Source organism: Musa acuminata, chromosome BXJ1-10 (genome assembly GCF_036884655.1).
Source record: "Musa acuminata AAA Group cultivar baxijiao chromosome BXJ1-10, Cavendish_Baxijiao_AAA, whole genome shotgun sequence".
Classification (NCBI taxonomy): Eukaryota; Viridiplantae; Streptophyta; class Magnoliopsida; order Zingiberales; family Musaceae; genus Musa; species Musa acuminata.
The window spans coordinates 22,061,744-22,075,843 of NC_088336.1; the positions used below are offsets into that span (position 1 = coordinate 22,061,744).

General features: G+C 42.1%; 2 protein-coding genes and 1 long non-coding RNA gene across 6 annotated transcripts; 1 reads left to right on the forward strand and 2 right to left on the reverse strand.

Moving 5' to 3' along the window:
* The first annotated feature begins 149 nt into the window (after nucleotides 1-149).
* On the forward strand, nucleotides 150-4,458 carry LOC135595498 (uncharacterized). 2 transcript variants are annotated; one of them, XR_010480390.1, is made up of 4 exons: nucleotides 150-394; nucleotides 2,809-3,220; nucleotides 3,426-3,832; nucleotides 3,928-4,458. It is a non-coding gene; the product is annotated as an uncharacterized LOC135595498 (long non-coding RNA). The 2 variants fall into 2 exon arrangements; XR_010480389.1 differs by having other exon boundaries at nucleotides 3,963-4,458.
* On the reverse strand, nucleotides 2,661-7,130 carry LOC135595496 (PHD finger protein At1g33420-like). Of its 2 annotated transcripts, none has more exons than XM_065086491.1 (5): nucleotides 6,586-7,130; nucleotides 6,164-6,293; nucleotides 5,683-5,898; nucleotides 3,683-4,288; nucleotides 2,661-3,605 (listed from the first exon to the last, which is right to left on the reverse strand). In XM_065086491.1, the coding sequence occupies exons 1-5, from the start codon at nucleotides 6,893-6,895 to the stop codon at nucleotides 2,774-2,776; spliced, it is 2,094 nt and encodes a 697-aa protein (XP_064942563.1). In that variant the 5' UTR covers nucleotides 6,896-7,130; the 3' UTR covers nucleotides 2,661-2,773. The 2 variants fall into 2 exon arrangements, with proteins under 2 accessions (XP_064942563.1, XP_064942562.1); XM_065086490.1 differs by having other exon boundaries at nucleotides 5,683-5,910.
* Nucleotides 7,131-7,769: 639 nt separating this feature from the next.
* LOC135595497 (protein NRT1/ PTR FAMILY 4.3-like) lies at nucleotides 7,770-11,049 on the reverse strand. Of its 2 annotated transcripts, XM_065086493.1 has the most exons (6): nucleotides 10,757-11,049; nucleotides 10,468-10,685; nucleotides 9,669-10,106; nucleotides 8,879-9,021; nucleotides 8,708-8,798; nucleotides 7,770-8,638 (listed from the first exon to the last, which is right to left on the reverse strand). In XM_065086493.1, exons 1-6 carry the CDS (start codon nucleotides 10,881-10,883, stop codon nucleotides 7,943-7,945), a joined length of 1,713 nt encoding a protein of 570 aa, XP_064942565.1. In that variant the 5' UTR covers nucleotides 10,884-11,049; the 3' UTR covers nucleotides 7,770-7,942. The 2 variants fall into 2 exon arrangements, with proteins under 2 accessions (XP_064942565.1, XP_064942564.1); XM_065086492.1 differs by having other exon boundaries at nucleotides 7,770-8,798; nucleotides 10,757-11,039.
* Nucleotides 11,050-14,100: the final 3,051 nt, after the last annotated feature.

The following is a 14,100-nucleotide window of genomic DNA, read 5'->3' on the forward strand; positions in this document are numbered from 1 at the left end:
TGTAATTATTGTCCATTCCCCCCATCTCACTGTTGGAATAGCGATTTTGAAACCTTAATTAGGATTAATATTCTTCAATTATTAAAATATATTTTTTAATATAAAACACAAAACAGTTATTCATTGTTATACTTAGTAGTGATTCATGTGAGTATTTTTTTTTTTGATATCTGTGGAGGGAATCGGACGCACGTCCCAAATGTTTGGTTCGCTAACCCTCGCGTTCGGACTTCTCTGTTCGCGGCCTCTATGTTTAGGGTTTCGAACTCGTTGGAGTTTTCTTTCGCCCTGTTCTTCCTGGAATTCTCCTGTCTATTCGCGCTCCGCATCCCTTCAAAGCCCTCCTCTGATCCAGCGACGGGAGGTTCCGGCGGAAAATTTCAGGAGCCCTTGGGTTAGAGCTCGAATTCTTTAACTTTGTTCTCCTTCTCTGACAGTTTCGATGTGTTCTGTTAGTCTTTCCATTGCTGCTAAACTGATCGCGATTTGTTTGTTATTACGATGGTCCTTTGGTGGCGATCGTCGAGAATTTTGTGATGGTTATTGGTGCCGGTTAATGGGGATAGGGATCTAATCCAACAAATGGGGAACGCTCGGTTGTGGCGTGCAAATCAACTGAAAAAATTGATCCAACCGATACACCGGAGAAACATTTCCATAATCATACGAAGGAGTTGTGGATTCGGATCGGTCGTGGGGTGGACCTAATTTTATGAGTCGAATCGAAAACACCACCACGAAGTTCATAAATGGTGGATTTATCTTGATTAGTGTTCATATCTCATCTTGGATTATGGAATTTGAGGGTAGAGGTATAGGGCGTAGTTTAACCCAATTATTAAAGAAAAAAACAAAAGAATTATGTGTTCTTTGCCCTTCTCTTGAATCTGACATGATCTTGCTGTAGATACTTTTCTTGAAGACCTGGCATTTGGAAGCAGAGGTATCTTTCAAATTCGTTTGGTATTTGGGCACACATTTTCAATCATCAAATATTTGTCTAAAATAATAAAAGTCTACAAATTACCACAGTGAAAAGTGAGAAACATCTGTTGGTTTATTGATTCTGAGTAAATACAAGTTTGCGTCAGATCCGGTATAGGTTAGTGTATATGAAGATTGTATCAGTGTTCTTTTGTTTAAGATATGTCAATTAACTCTGAGAACTAATTCCGCTTTTCCAAGTTGACTTTCAGTGCAAACAGAACACAATATCCTTTCCTTTTGGAATGGCAAATAGTTTAATGTTGATTCTTTTTTCAGATATTTGCTGACCTTCTTAATTGTAGATGCATTTTTTATGACGAAATACAGCTGTTTTCTCTACCTTAAGGAGGGATTTCTTTTTTATTTCAACTTGCCTTGGAGAAACTGTTCTTTTTTTTTTTTGACAATTTTAATCTTATTTTGATTATTATTTGAAATATTTTCTGATGAGGGGTGAAGCAATGGCTGCTGACATTAGGTTTCACATAGTGCATTAAGTTTGTTTCAAATGTTTTAAAATATACACTGCCCTTTCTTTTTGTGGCTGGTGGTAACCAGAAGGAAAAATAAAAACAAAGAATAAAAGAGAAGAACCTACCAAAATGAATGGGGTTGATGGTAGGTTTAGGGTCTGGTTCTATTGCTTTTATTGTTAAAACCTAGGTTGATGACTAAGTGGAGTTTCTTAATTGGTTGCAAGGGTGAAAGTCGTGTACGAAAACACTCGCTTCTTGTAGATGTTAGATTGCATATGTTGACTTTTCTAAACTTCTGTATTCGTAAAAGCATAGTGTTGTGACCCACTTTTTTCCCTCGAGGGTTAACGGTTACATCTTTGTTATTCATTGTGCAACAATGTTTTCTATTTTCTCTTCCCATCTAACAGGATAGATCGAAATAGAAAATATTTTCTTTCTTGTATGCATTAGCCATCGCATCCTAGTTGTTGAGTTTGCACTGATCTAGACCTGAATTTTATTTTGTTCCAAAGTATAAACATGTCTAGCTTGTCCCATGGTGCTGCTATCTGGAGCAAAATCTAGAATTGTTATGTATCATAAAATCTTTAAAATGGCTTCATATTTGTGAAAATTAAGCACTGCATAGCAAAACTTGAATCAGAAAGTTTTGAAGTTTTTAATTGGACATAGTTTGAATTCCATAATTTGAGCTTGGTAAGGTTAATAATAGGACTGAGTTTAGTGCAACTCTAGCCAACCAAATACCAATAGTAACCAAGTCTGCTAAAGACATTATGTACGTTATACATCGATTGTCCAGCTCAAACAAATCTGTCCATTATGTGTAACCAATAGTAACCAAGTCTGCTAAAGACATTATGTATGTTATACATCGATTGTCCAGCTCAAACAAATCTATCCATTATTATGTGTAACGTATTCAAGCATGTGCTATTGTTGAAATCTTTTTTTTATTGAACATCACTCTGAAGAGACCGTTATGTTAAACTTAGATTTTAAGATTCTGTTCTGGACTAAGAAACACCACTAGAATCCTGTTTTTGCTGTTTTGATCTTATTCAACACTATTGTCTTCATAATTTAGTGCCACTAGCTTCTCAAATCCTGCTGTTTTGGCTTCACCCTTGTACTAGGCAGATTTGTTGTTCAAGAATCAAATAATACTTGTGTTATTTTTAACAGCCATCAACCTTCTACTGTTAAACATCTAATTTTGCATTATTGAGGGTACTCAATGACATTAAAATGCTCATTAAGCATGAGTCTGTCCAAAATGCTATATACAAAGTTTTTCTTCACATCAGTCAACTTTTTACTGCTAACTGTCTGTCTCTTCCAGTGTTTGATGACGCATCATCATCCTGCCAGCTGCTCGAAGTGTCATATCTGTACATTCTTCTGCCTCTGCCACCGCGCTTGGACATGCTTAAACATGATCCACAGACGAACTTCGCCGGAACCTCATCAAGATCATCTATGCCCGAGCATCTTGTGTGCTTCCACACTCCACACCTGTCACATGCTAACATTCTCTCGCCATCATCATCTTTGGTTCCACAGGTGCAATCTACTGTCCAACTCTCTGTGCCCCTCTCCATCCGTAATTGCTCCAACTTGCACCCACCTCCCAAGCACCTTCCGCGAACTTGAACAGAATCATCTGGGCCTAGCAGGAAACTGATTTGGGTGGCATCATCAGCATCTTCACCATTTACTAAAACCTGCTCTGCCTGGAACGATTGCAAGATTAGGTATGTCTCCTGGAAAGCCTTTGTTGCTTCAGATTTGAGGTCTGCAACCGTGGCATGTAAAGGTAGTAGCAAGAGCTCTGGTGGGGGGGCTAAGTAGTTCTTTGGTTTGTCAGCTAACTCCATTCGACACCATACACGAAGTGTGAATGGATGTGGATCCACCAAGTCTTTATTTTTATCATAGTGCTTGATAAATTGCTTGCAGTCGAGAATTTTTGCTGATGAACTCCGGGAGGCCTCCCACACTGACCGTGGCTCGTAAGGCTGCATGGTGGCAGGGTTGAGAAGGGCATCGTACAACACCCTGAGGTCATGAAGAAGACATTCTTTGGAAGGTCTGCATAAGCGTCGAGCAGATGATCGCTCGTCCGAAGCATGCTCAAGTCTGAAGAGGCAAGTAAAGACATCAGTTTGCAGGTTAGACCCACATATTCATCTCAAGTGAATAGGGAGGAGGCCAACCTGTACTCGACCGAGTTCGACTCAGCATTACATTTGACTGCGACAACCAAACCATCGGCCACTGCTCTACCAGCAAGTTTCCTGAGGCAATAATCCAGCAGCTCTAACGAGCCAATAGACGAAAAGGTTGCCCCTCGAAGAGCCCGCCAGGTAACCCACTTGGATTCCTTAACAGCTTGAAGAATCTTGATAATGGCATTCTCTGCTCGGTTGATGTCTTCCTGTCTCCATGTGCACATTGGCAGTGATTCAGGATCTTCTGGTTTTTCTGTTGCATCAGCTCCCGAATTCTTCTCATCGTAGCAGTCCTTGATCTGCTGAGTTATGAAACAGAAGAGGTCTCTCAATGTCTTCAGTCTTCGAGGTGAAAGGAACACATAAAGGGCAATGGTCTTCTGCAGCTGGGTGCTAAGTGATCGGTCATCAAGGAGAGGAGTGCTGGAGAGACCATCCACGGCCTTACGGTAAGCCTCAGTGGTGTGACCAAAGCTGCCGGTACCAAACTGGTATCCCCAGTTTCCATACCATGGCTGGCCTGCGGTGACAGCTTGGAGGAGCCGGAACTCCATGCCGTGCTTCTTGGACACATCCATGACGGAGATTTTTCTGCTAGGGAAGAATCAATTTTGGGGTAGCAGCAGGGATGAAACTCTTGTTTCTACAATTCATGCGTGGAGGCAGTGCTTATAACTCTAATAAGCTATTAACTGATTATCCAGTAATCAGAATTTGTTCAGATTGTTATCCAAAGTATCGATCTCAAATTACATTTGAAACCCTTTATCATTAGTTAATACGTAGCACGCTTTTCATTTGAAACAAAAAAAAAGGCCATTCATATAACATATTGGAGTTATCGGTAGAATTATTTTCACAGTGGTTATTCCGATGTCAAAATCCATGATAGTTGCAAACTTTGTGTGGGTGACTGAGCGCACATGGTTGCAAACTTCCACAAGGAGTATTCCACCAAATAGTTGGCTAAGGGGGCACCTTTACCGATGAACGTTGTAAGGCATAAACAAATTAAATTTTATTATGCAACAGGCTACGTTTACCTTACAGTGAAATCTGATCAAATGTGTTTCATCGCATTCAATTTCATCACATTCAATTTCCTCTAACTACAATGTGTTTCAACTGGTTTATAGCCTGTCAAAAGATTACCCAAAGAACAATATGGCCACAAGGGAAAATTGTTACGAATATCTCGACTACCGAAGACAAAAAAAGGCCTCATATTGTAGCTAACAAATATCGACTTCATGGTGTACTGCAAATGTACAATTATATAACTTGTGTCGTGGATAATAATTGTTTCTTTCGGCGTCAAGAAGAACAGTAATTTGTTTGATTCCATAAAAAATTGCATCTCCGGATTCTAAAGCGAATTAGAGAACTGATTCTTATGAAGTAAGATTTCCGTCTAAATTTGATCCGGATAAATAGTACAAAGGATACGACAGAAAAAAAAAGAAACAATATAAAACCCTTTCTTATCTCCGATAAATTATTATATCATCATCTTATAGTCATCATGTCACTACAATCGTAACTTATCTCATGAATAATATAATCTTCCATCGGTAATCTCTTCGTCTTATTTGATAAAGAATCGTCACAGAGTCATCATCGGCAAAACGATTCAAGTGCTACAAAATTTTACTTATATGATTTCTGAAATAAACAAAAAGACTTCTTTTTTTTCTCAATTAGTGCTCGAATAAAAAAAAATCTCACGATCAACAAATAAAAATATATATTAAAAAAATAAGATTTAATGTGATTAGATAAATCCCTACATCATCTCTCTCCACCTATATCCATGAAAAAAATTAAATTCTTCTAAGAAAAACCAATCAAAAATGTATTTACAGGAATAAATCTTAATTATCTAAGCACTATTTTCTTACTTAACATTATTTTCTTATAAACAAGGAAAAAGATGACTATAATTACCCTTTTTTTAAGGTGTGTAAATGCAAAGATGTTGGATATACCTGACATTGAGTAATTTACACAGTCGATCCCAATATTCCATCAAGTCGCAACCTATTAAATTTTTCGAGCCGCCTTCACGGCCATTAACCCTCAGGAGGTGGCCATATCCATTGGCATGCACCACACCATGCAACAAATGCGTAGGGTCCTCCAACTGCAGAGATGCCCAGTCCTCCAAATCAAGAGAGGTTGACTCATAATTGCAAGTACTGCACCTGCAGGTTAAGCTGATACTCAATGTTAGAATGTCTCCTCTTCCAAATAACCTCTAAATATCTAAAAACTTCTCTAATTACATTCGATCAATCTTAATTTTGATGTGTACTTTAGGAATTAAAAGATCAAAAAACTGAATAAGAGAACACTGAGGTTGATTGATTACACGCTAAGCAATGGACATTCTATCCAACTCTCCTTTATTTTCTGTCAAAAGATTTTGAGAACTCGGAGATGGAGGACTAACTCTCAAGAATCTCATACCTGAGTTCTGAGAAGCGACGCGGCGCCCCACAATGTCTGCAAGGATGGTGCTCGTAAGAGGAGGATGGGCTGCTCTCGTTCCGGATTATGAAGTGGTATCGCGTTGAACACACTGGATTCGTACTCCAACCTGTTGATCCAATCACATGAATCACACATCGAGACGTACTCATGAAACTTAATATCAAAAGTGAAATTAAATAGCCAATAGTTTCTCCTCTAATTTACTGGATTATAATATGATTCATCAATGTCTACTCAGGATAATTTTCCCCATCGTTGTACCCGCTCGCACGCCGATAATAACCAACAAAAAGACGGAATCGCGCGTTGATTAATTAGATCGTATTATATTAGACATCAGAGAAGGCATAACGAAGCCCGACAAGATCGGCGACGCATCGTCGAGGTGGAGGACTCACCGACGATCCTGCAATGGTCGCAGTAGATCCTCCTCGATCTCGCGACGTCCTCCTCCACCACGTCCAGATCGACGGCGGTGTCGCCCACCCGGGAGGCCATCCGCCACGTCCGCAGGCGCGGCAGCGCGGGCGGCGCGACTCGTGCTTGTCGGGCGATGAAGTACCTCGCGCAGTGCCGGAACGGCCCGCAGGGAGCGATCTCGCCGGCGCTTATGCCGTCCGGGAGGCCCAGCATGCCGTCGGCCTCATCCCGGCGCCGCGCCCGCTTCAGCGGCCTGCCGTCGACGGCCACGGCATCCACTCGCACCATCGATCTCGGAGGCGGATCGCAGACTCGATTTCGATCTCGATCGCAGAGGTATAAGTAGATGCAAGGATTTGGTGGTGGGGGTTCGATTTGAATCGGATTTGGGGTCCGAAACCAGAGCGGGAGAGACGAGGGAGAGCAAATCGTCCCTTTCGGGATTCCGAAACCAAGGCGGTGACGATATCAACCGAGGCTTCTATAAAAAGGGTGTGCGAGGTCGGCTGCGTTGAGGGGTCTAATTATTACTACGTCGGTCGATGCGCTACCGGAGGATAAGTTTGAACACCAAAAGCGCCCGTTTTGAAACGTATGGCTACCGCTCGGCCACGTCTCTCGTGCCAACTGGCACGCTTTGACTGGCCGTTGCTCACTCCACGGCTCGGTTCGGCCCGGCCTGGTCCATTTAATCTGGCCCACGATCTATTGGGCCCCGTTGACCAGAGACTAATCGACAGGGATAACAAAAGCATGGACAACATAATACACTTATTTTACTTTAATTTGGAGCTTTTTTCTTCTAATTGATCATATATAATTTTGATCTGCAGCTTTAACATAATTAACCTTAGAGCATTTATGTAATAAAAAAAGGCATATGCAAGGCTTAAAAAGAAGGGGAGGCCAAAGCATTTCTTGGTATCTTTTCGAGCTAGCAGAGCATGCAGCTTTCAGGGAAGAGCTTACACCAAGCAAACATGGGTATCTTCTCCCACAAACACAAGAATGAGCATGAGTGTGGCAAGGATGGCGTCTTTTAACTTGGACATTATATCCCCCATACCAACATGTCCCCTTCCCACCTCCACACAGTGGCAATGACATGTGATGAGGACTATGGTGCCCATATAAGGAAGAAAGGGAGCGAAGAAGACAAGAATGAAGCATAGGCTGCAATGATGTGTCGTGACATTTCTTACTGTTAATGAAAGATGAAGATTACTAGCGCTGAGTTTGATATCAAACTTAGATTTAGAACTTTGTTAGTCTTAAGAGCGATAAGAACGGTATCATGCATGGAGGTGGTGGTCTTCACAGTATATTCCGAGGAAATCAGCTGATGCTAAGGGAGGCTTCACCAGAGGGGCCATGGTTGGGTGCTTTAGTTGACAGAGACGGACTGGTAGAGTACCATCTGGCCCAGAAGAGGTAATTGACGAAGTTGAGGAGGCTGAGAGCCGCCAGGAGCCAGTAGAAGAGGTCCAGCCTGTCCTTGTTGAGGTCATTGTCACTCAGCCACCCACCACTCGACGAGCTTGATGTGATCTTGTTCACCAGGGAGACGAGGAGGGAGCTCAGGAAGAACCCAAACGAGTAGGAGCAGTATGTCATGGCTGTCAGAAAGGACTGCATCCCCCCCGCCGACTGCTTGTAGAAGAACTCGATGAGCCCCACCGCCGTGAACATCTCCGACAGCCCGAAGACGAGGAACTGCGGCGCAATCCAGAAGATGGACAGATGCTTGTGTGGCCCGACAGCTTCCTCCCTTCTCTTCTTCTCGATCAAGGCGGCCGAAACCATCGAGAAGGTCACCGTGAAGAGGCCGACGCCGATGCGCTGCAGGGGGGTGATCCCAGACTCCTTTCCGGTGAACCTCCGGAGGAGAGGGACGAAGCCAGTTTCGTAGATGGGGACGAGAACGATGAGCATCATGTAAGGGATGGCTTGGAATGAAGCCGGAGGGATCGTGAAAGAGTTCCCCACTCGAGTGTCCATGGAGCTTCCTTGTTGGACCGAGAACGTTTGGAGCTGAGCAAGGATGGTGTTGAAGATAATGGTGCATGCAAAGATCGGTATTACCGAGAGAACCACTTTCACCTGCTCGACTTCCGTGGCAGTGCATAGCTTCCATGGGCTCTCTTTCAAGCTCGAGCCATCTTGAGCTTTGATGCAGGCTTTGTCCAAAAACCTTAATTACCAGGAGGAAAAATGTTGCAGGAGTTAACTGCACACTGTCCGAGCATACTTTTACGACCAAGAAATGCCAACCTGAACTTGTCGGTGTGCCTGAGGCTGTTGACACCAGGAGAAGGTTGATGATGATCACCAGCATGCTTTTGGCTTTGGTGCATCAACTCAGAATTAGTAGAGGGGCAAACTTGCTTTCTCTTGCTAATTGCTGCTACAAAGACCTGCAAGAATAACTTTTCTTGACAGCAAGAACATGCACAGTTCAAAGATCATTGAGGGAACAGTGATATGATCCATGCATGTAGGGCTGCAGTCAAATGCATGCTTTTGAAGGAGAATTAAGTATATTATATGCGACATGAATCCAGTGTATTCCTGTTCAGAAGTATATAGAATATCTACAATGATTAGACGAACATGAAAATGAAATACTCATGTCAGTACATCATTCGTGTTCCCAATTAGCTACATTTTTTTCCCTGCAAGACAAGCTATCGGTACAAGCAAACGAAGACTGCTATCATTTCAAGCATTAATTATGTGCCTTGTCCTTTCTGATACGGATAATAAAGTAGCAAAGGTAATAAAGTAAGAAATGCTACTTTTTTTCTGGAGCTATATCTAAACCTGAAGAACACAAACACAAATATTCTATCAGTTTCATACGTCAACAAGCAGCCCAGTACTAGTTTGACCAAATGACACCAAACAATCTCTGTAGACTTGATAGAGAAGGATGGAAGTCCCCAAAGGACTTTCCATCACCATTCATTGCAACCTTATCCTTTGTCAGTAATTTCGACTATGATGAGCATTAAACAATCTCATGGATTTATCGAGTCAAAAGAGATGAAATCATGGATCTTACTCTTGCAATAGGGGTGAAGATGCTGCCCTGTGGAGGCTTGTTTCTATAGAAAACAACACCGGAAATTAAGCTGATGAGGCCCATCGCCATGGCGCCTGCCGACACGCCGAAGCCGACATCCATCCCGGAGCGCGTCTGCACCCAAACGAGAACAGTGAGGGCGATCAGCTCTCCCACGCAGAAGCTGAAGTATGCTGCGTTGAAGTATGTGGAGAGCTTCTTCGGCTGCTTCGGATCGTCCCTTCCGAACTGGTCCGCGCCATGGGCTATCATGTTAGGCTTGAGGCAGCCACTCCCCAAGGCCACCAAGTAGAGAGCAAGGAAGAAGACGGCCGCCTTGAATCCTTTGGCCTCCACGCACTGCTCTCCCGTCATCATGTTGCATGGTGGTGGCCTCAGCTGTGGAAGGTGTGCTTGGACTGCCAGTAGTATGAAGCCCTAAATAACACCAAGACAGAAATAATGCAACTAAACCACATGCAGGTGTTTGCCTCGAGAAAAGAAATCACATGTAGGTAGTTGATGATGGGAGTATTCAGAGCTCCGGTCGTGTGGGTTTGCCGCCGCCAAGTGGCTGAAATATTTGCAATTTAGATGGAAAAAGATGACTATTTTCTAGGCTATAAAAGATAAGGTTTAAGCAGTCACATTTCATCACCAAAAAGAATCCAAGTAGTCATATTTCATGACATTATCTTCTTTTTATTTTGTATCTTATGGATGGACAGAAAGAGAAGAACAGAAACATGGTGGTATCATCCCTTGAACGAGTTTGCAAGCAGTGGGAGATGGAACTTACCGAGAGCTCAACGAATCCAAATGTTAACATGGTCCAGAAGCTGCCCAGATAAGAATCTGAGAGAAATCCACCGAGCAGGGACAAGATGAAGATAGTCCCCACGAAGTTGGTCACTACGTTTGCCGACATCGACAGTGAGAAGTGCATCTCGTTGAAGACGTATGTGATGAGGTTGTTCCCAACAGCAGCGATCGCCATGATTTCACATGCTTGAATGCCTGGAGAAGAGAATAGATTAGTTCCAATATGCTAACACAGGAACACACAGAGAGAGAGAGAGAGAGAGAACCTAATACGAAGACAGCAGCTCTCATGCCGCCATGCTTGTCGTGCTTGCAGGGCCTGCCCCTCCAATCAAGAGAAACTTCAGCAAGCATGGAGTCCCCTTTGAGGTCCTGTCTTGTCTCAATATCCATAGCCTCTTTCTACACACACAAAGAAACTCTCTGTCTCGGTATGAAGACAATCTCTTCGAATGCTCACAACCAAAGAAAAAGGCCCTTCGCCCGAGAGATTTTGGGTGAATTCAAGGCAGGCAGATGCAGCTATTTATAGTACAGAGAGAGAGAGAGAGAGAGTTGTGAACAGTGATTGGCTAGTGGGTTTCCATGCTGGCGTTGGACTGTCAGAGTTTGCTGTGCCTCTCACCGAGCAAAGTGGGGAAGAACAGCAAAAATATGGTCTCCCACATAGAAATCCTTGGGACTTGATTGCTTTCCTCCTCCTCTACTAATGCACAAATGATCTGATTTCCTTGCTAAACCTGAATCTTGAATCAAGAACAGGATTGTTAACCTAAAAATGGTGATGCAAGTGATTCTGGGAGGCAGAAAGTTCTTCTTCCCAACAAAAGCCTTTTCATGCAACAAATTACCTGCACAAGTACATGCACACAAAACATACTATCTACCAGCAAACCAGATGTCAAATATCCATGTTCGTTGCCAACCAATGTTCCTAAATACTAATACATTAGGAATCCAAAACCATCCAAAAACTTGGTTAATTGAAAAGAGAGTAGCAGGTGAAGGAACAACAGTCCATCTGACAATAAGAATATGTTATCCGAGAGTTGATGCTTGAAAGAAGGAATATGTGGGACATAGATCTATGCCTGTCGAACCAACCTATTCCTGTTTCTTAGTAGATTAAATTAAACTCACTTAGATGTTCTCCACATTTTTCAAAGTTTGTACTTATGATAAAAGTTAATCTAAGTAGCTGAACAAAATGATGGATAGCTTGTGAGTTTGGAGATTATGATATCTTAATGAAGCTCACATAAAAACAAGATGAATTACTTCTCATCTTCTCCTTTATCTTCCTGGTTGTCTTATCATCACTAGTTTTGGCTTTGGCAGTGCATGTGTATAAGTTGAACACCACATGCAGGTCAACACTGGTCACATGAATCCAGCAACCAATAGCAACTTTCTACCCACTTGAATGAAGTGGATATACTCACTGGATGGATCACGGACTTGCATACGTTCCTGATTAATGTAGCAAGTTGCAGTATCTCATTGGAATGAACAGTTGACTTGTTTCCACTTTTCTTTTAATTTGGATTAACCATATATCACATCTAGCTTGTTTTCTTGATGTCCATACAGTGAGGAGATGAGTTGAAAGAAAGATGTTTACTTTTCCTTAATATCAACAGCGAAATCTTGGAGTTTTAGTAATATTGAATACTGTTCTATCTTTTTTGGCTTGATGGATTTTATGTGTGTTGCTGTTCCCCGTAAATGCTAGAGCAAGAAGTTGACTGGTTTTGTGGTCCTTGATAAGAACACAGGCACATGATAGTCAAATTCTGGGCAGTGTATTTTGGATAGGAATGTTATCAAGAGTCCTCCAAAATTGAATACAAATAAATACCATAAGATTAATATGATTAAATCATGAAAATAATTAAGACAAAAAAATATTTTATAACTTGTTTTTTTTAGGATTCCCTATATAAAATTTACATCATAAAATTAATGTCTTCAAAACAAATAGTCAACTATGGTGTTTGATTTTGAAGGAATCCTTTGTGAAATTTAAAGGATTTTTTTATATTAATATATTTCGACAAATGTCAAATAATTCGAATTAGGAGGTGTTTTTTTTTTCTGAACATAAAACACATATTTATCGTGTCCAAGTTGAGATGCTTTCTTCTGACTATTGATCTGCAACAGTCAACGAAAGAAATAGATGACTTAGAATCTGGATAATCTTGATTACTTGGAAGATGAGAAAGCATGAAAGCTAATGGTGGTGTGCTAACAACCATCACTACCGATGGACTTGCAAGTCAACTCCTGTGTTGAATTCCATGAGATATCATTTTAATTGGAGAGTTTTGAGGGGGCAGAATCATCCCCACCCACCTCTAAAAGCTACGCAGAGCAGCACATTGTGCTGTGCCGACCGACAACATCACCTTCCATTTGTGTTGCTCGCCATGAAAGGTCAGAGGCCAGTTGGATTGCTTGGTCTCAGAGCACCCCGAAAGTGCTGCATTATGCCTTTTAGCAGTCTTGTTCCTGCTTCCTTTTTCTTGAGGTCCAGAAATCTATGCCTCTGACCAAGGCCTGTAATCCACCACCCCGTGGTTTTCTTCCACTGCAAACCAACGAGCGTCTTGCGATCATGGGATGCTGCAGCTGGAGTGAATCTTGACCCGAGGGGTTCCATTGGATACGGCGTTGCTATTGAGGTCAAAAGATGGGAAGATTTGGTGCGTGTGTTGGAATCTGGAGATCGAGGTTAGCTGTGCTGGCTAAACTTGTCGATTTCGGATGACTCACCACCCTCGGTTGGAGATCGTTCGTGCTCTTGCCGACGCTGTCATTTCTCCGAACAGGGGGTGTGCTTTTTCCATACTCATCTGGAAGAGCTCGGCACTTCAGACAAACGGCTGGGAATCCACACTGCTCGAGTATCCAAATCAACAATGATTCGTGGTCTGTATTCAACTCGTGAATTAACAATGATGTTGGTGGCTTCGGGAGACTTGATGCGTCCATGGTCCTACACACTATTCATCGCCACTGCTTTTTCCATCAACCTTTCTATGCAATGGGGTTGATCAGCCTCTGTTTGGGCCTCAGCAAGACAAACTCACAGCTTTCTTGGGACTGAGGTCTACTGAGCGGGAGCGACAACAGGATGACAAGTTTGACCACAAGAAACACCATGCGCTTACTTGTTGCAGTGGGTGTCTCCCTCTGACAAGTGCTTGTCACAAGAGGAACAACTTCCTAAGGAGCCATTGATGGATCATAATAACTGGGTAGAGACAGTCTTTGTTGCATAAATGTAGGTATGGATTTTATCTCTTACTGTTCTGTTTTTACAAAATGTTATGCCACAAAACAAAATCATCAAATGATACAAAGAGCAGAAGTTGATTACTGCAATATAAAACATTTTCTTTGGAAGATATTATATATCAGACTTTGCTCAAAATTTATTCAGCTATGTTAAATTTGATTACAACTTTTCTCATAGCTATACACCAAGTAAAATATGGGAGTATTTCTTGACATCTGGTTTACCCTGCATATCACTGCATTTCTTTTGGATGACACCACCATCTTATTATGATCGGTCAAAGGACATATAGTATTCAACAAAAAGCAT

Excerpts from the sequence above, each read along its gene's own strand:
- LOC135595497 (XM_065086492.1), bottom strand. The coding sequence starts at position 10,883 with ATGGATATTGAGACAAGACAGGACCTCAAAGGGGACTCCATGCTTGCT. Across the intron at positions 10,107-10,467 it reads TTGGATTCGTTGAGCTCTCG|GGCTTCATACTACTGGCAGT; the intron begins GTAAGTTCCATC and ends GGTGTTATTTAG. Across the intron at positions 9,022-9,668 it reads TCTTCACCCCTATTGCAAGA|GTCTTTGTAGCAGCAATTAG; the intron begins GTAAGATCCATG and ends TTATTCTTGCAG.
- LOC135595496 (XM_065086490.1), bottom strand. The coding sequence starts at position 6,895 with ATGGTGCGAGTGGATGCCGTGGCCGTCGACGGCAGGCCGCTGAAGCGG. Across the intron at positions 6,294-6,585 it reads CGACCATTGCAGGATCGTCG|GTTGGAGTACGAATCCAGTG; the intron begins GTGAGTCCTCCA and ends TTGGATCAACAG. Across the intron at positions 4,289-5,682 it reads TGTAAATTACTCAATGTCAG|AAAAATCTCCGTCATGGATG; the intron begins GTATATCCAACA and ends CTTCCCTAGCAG.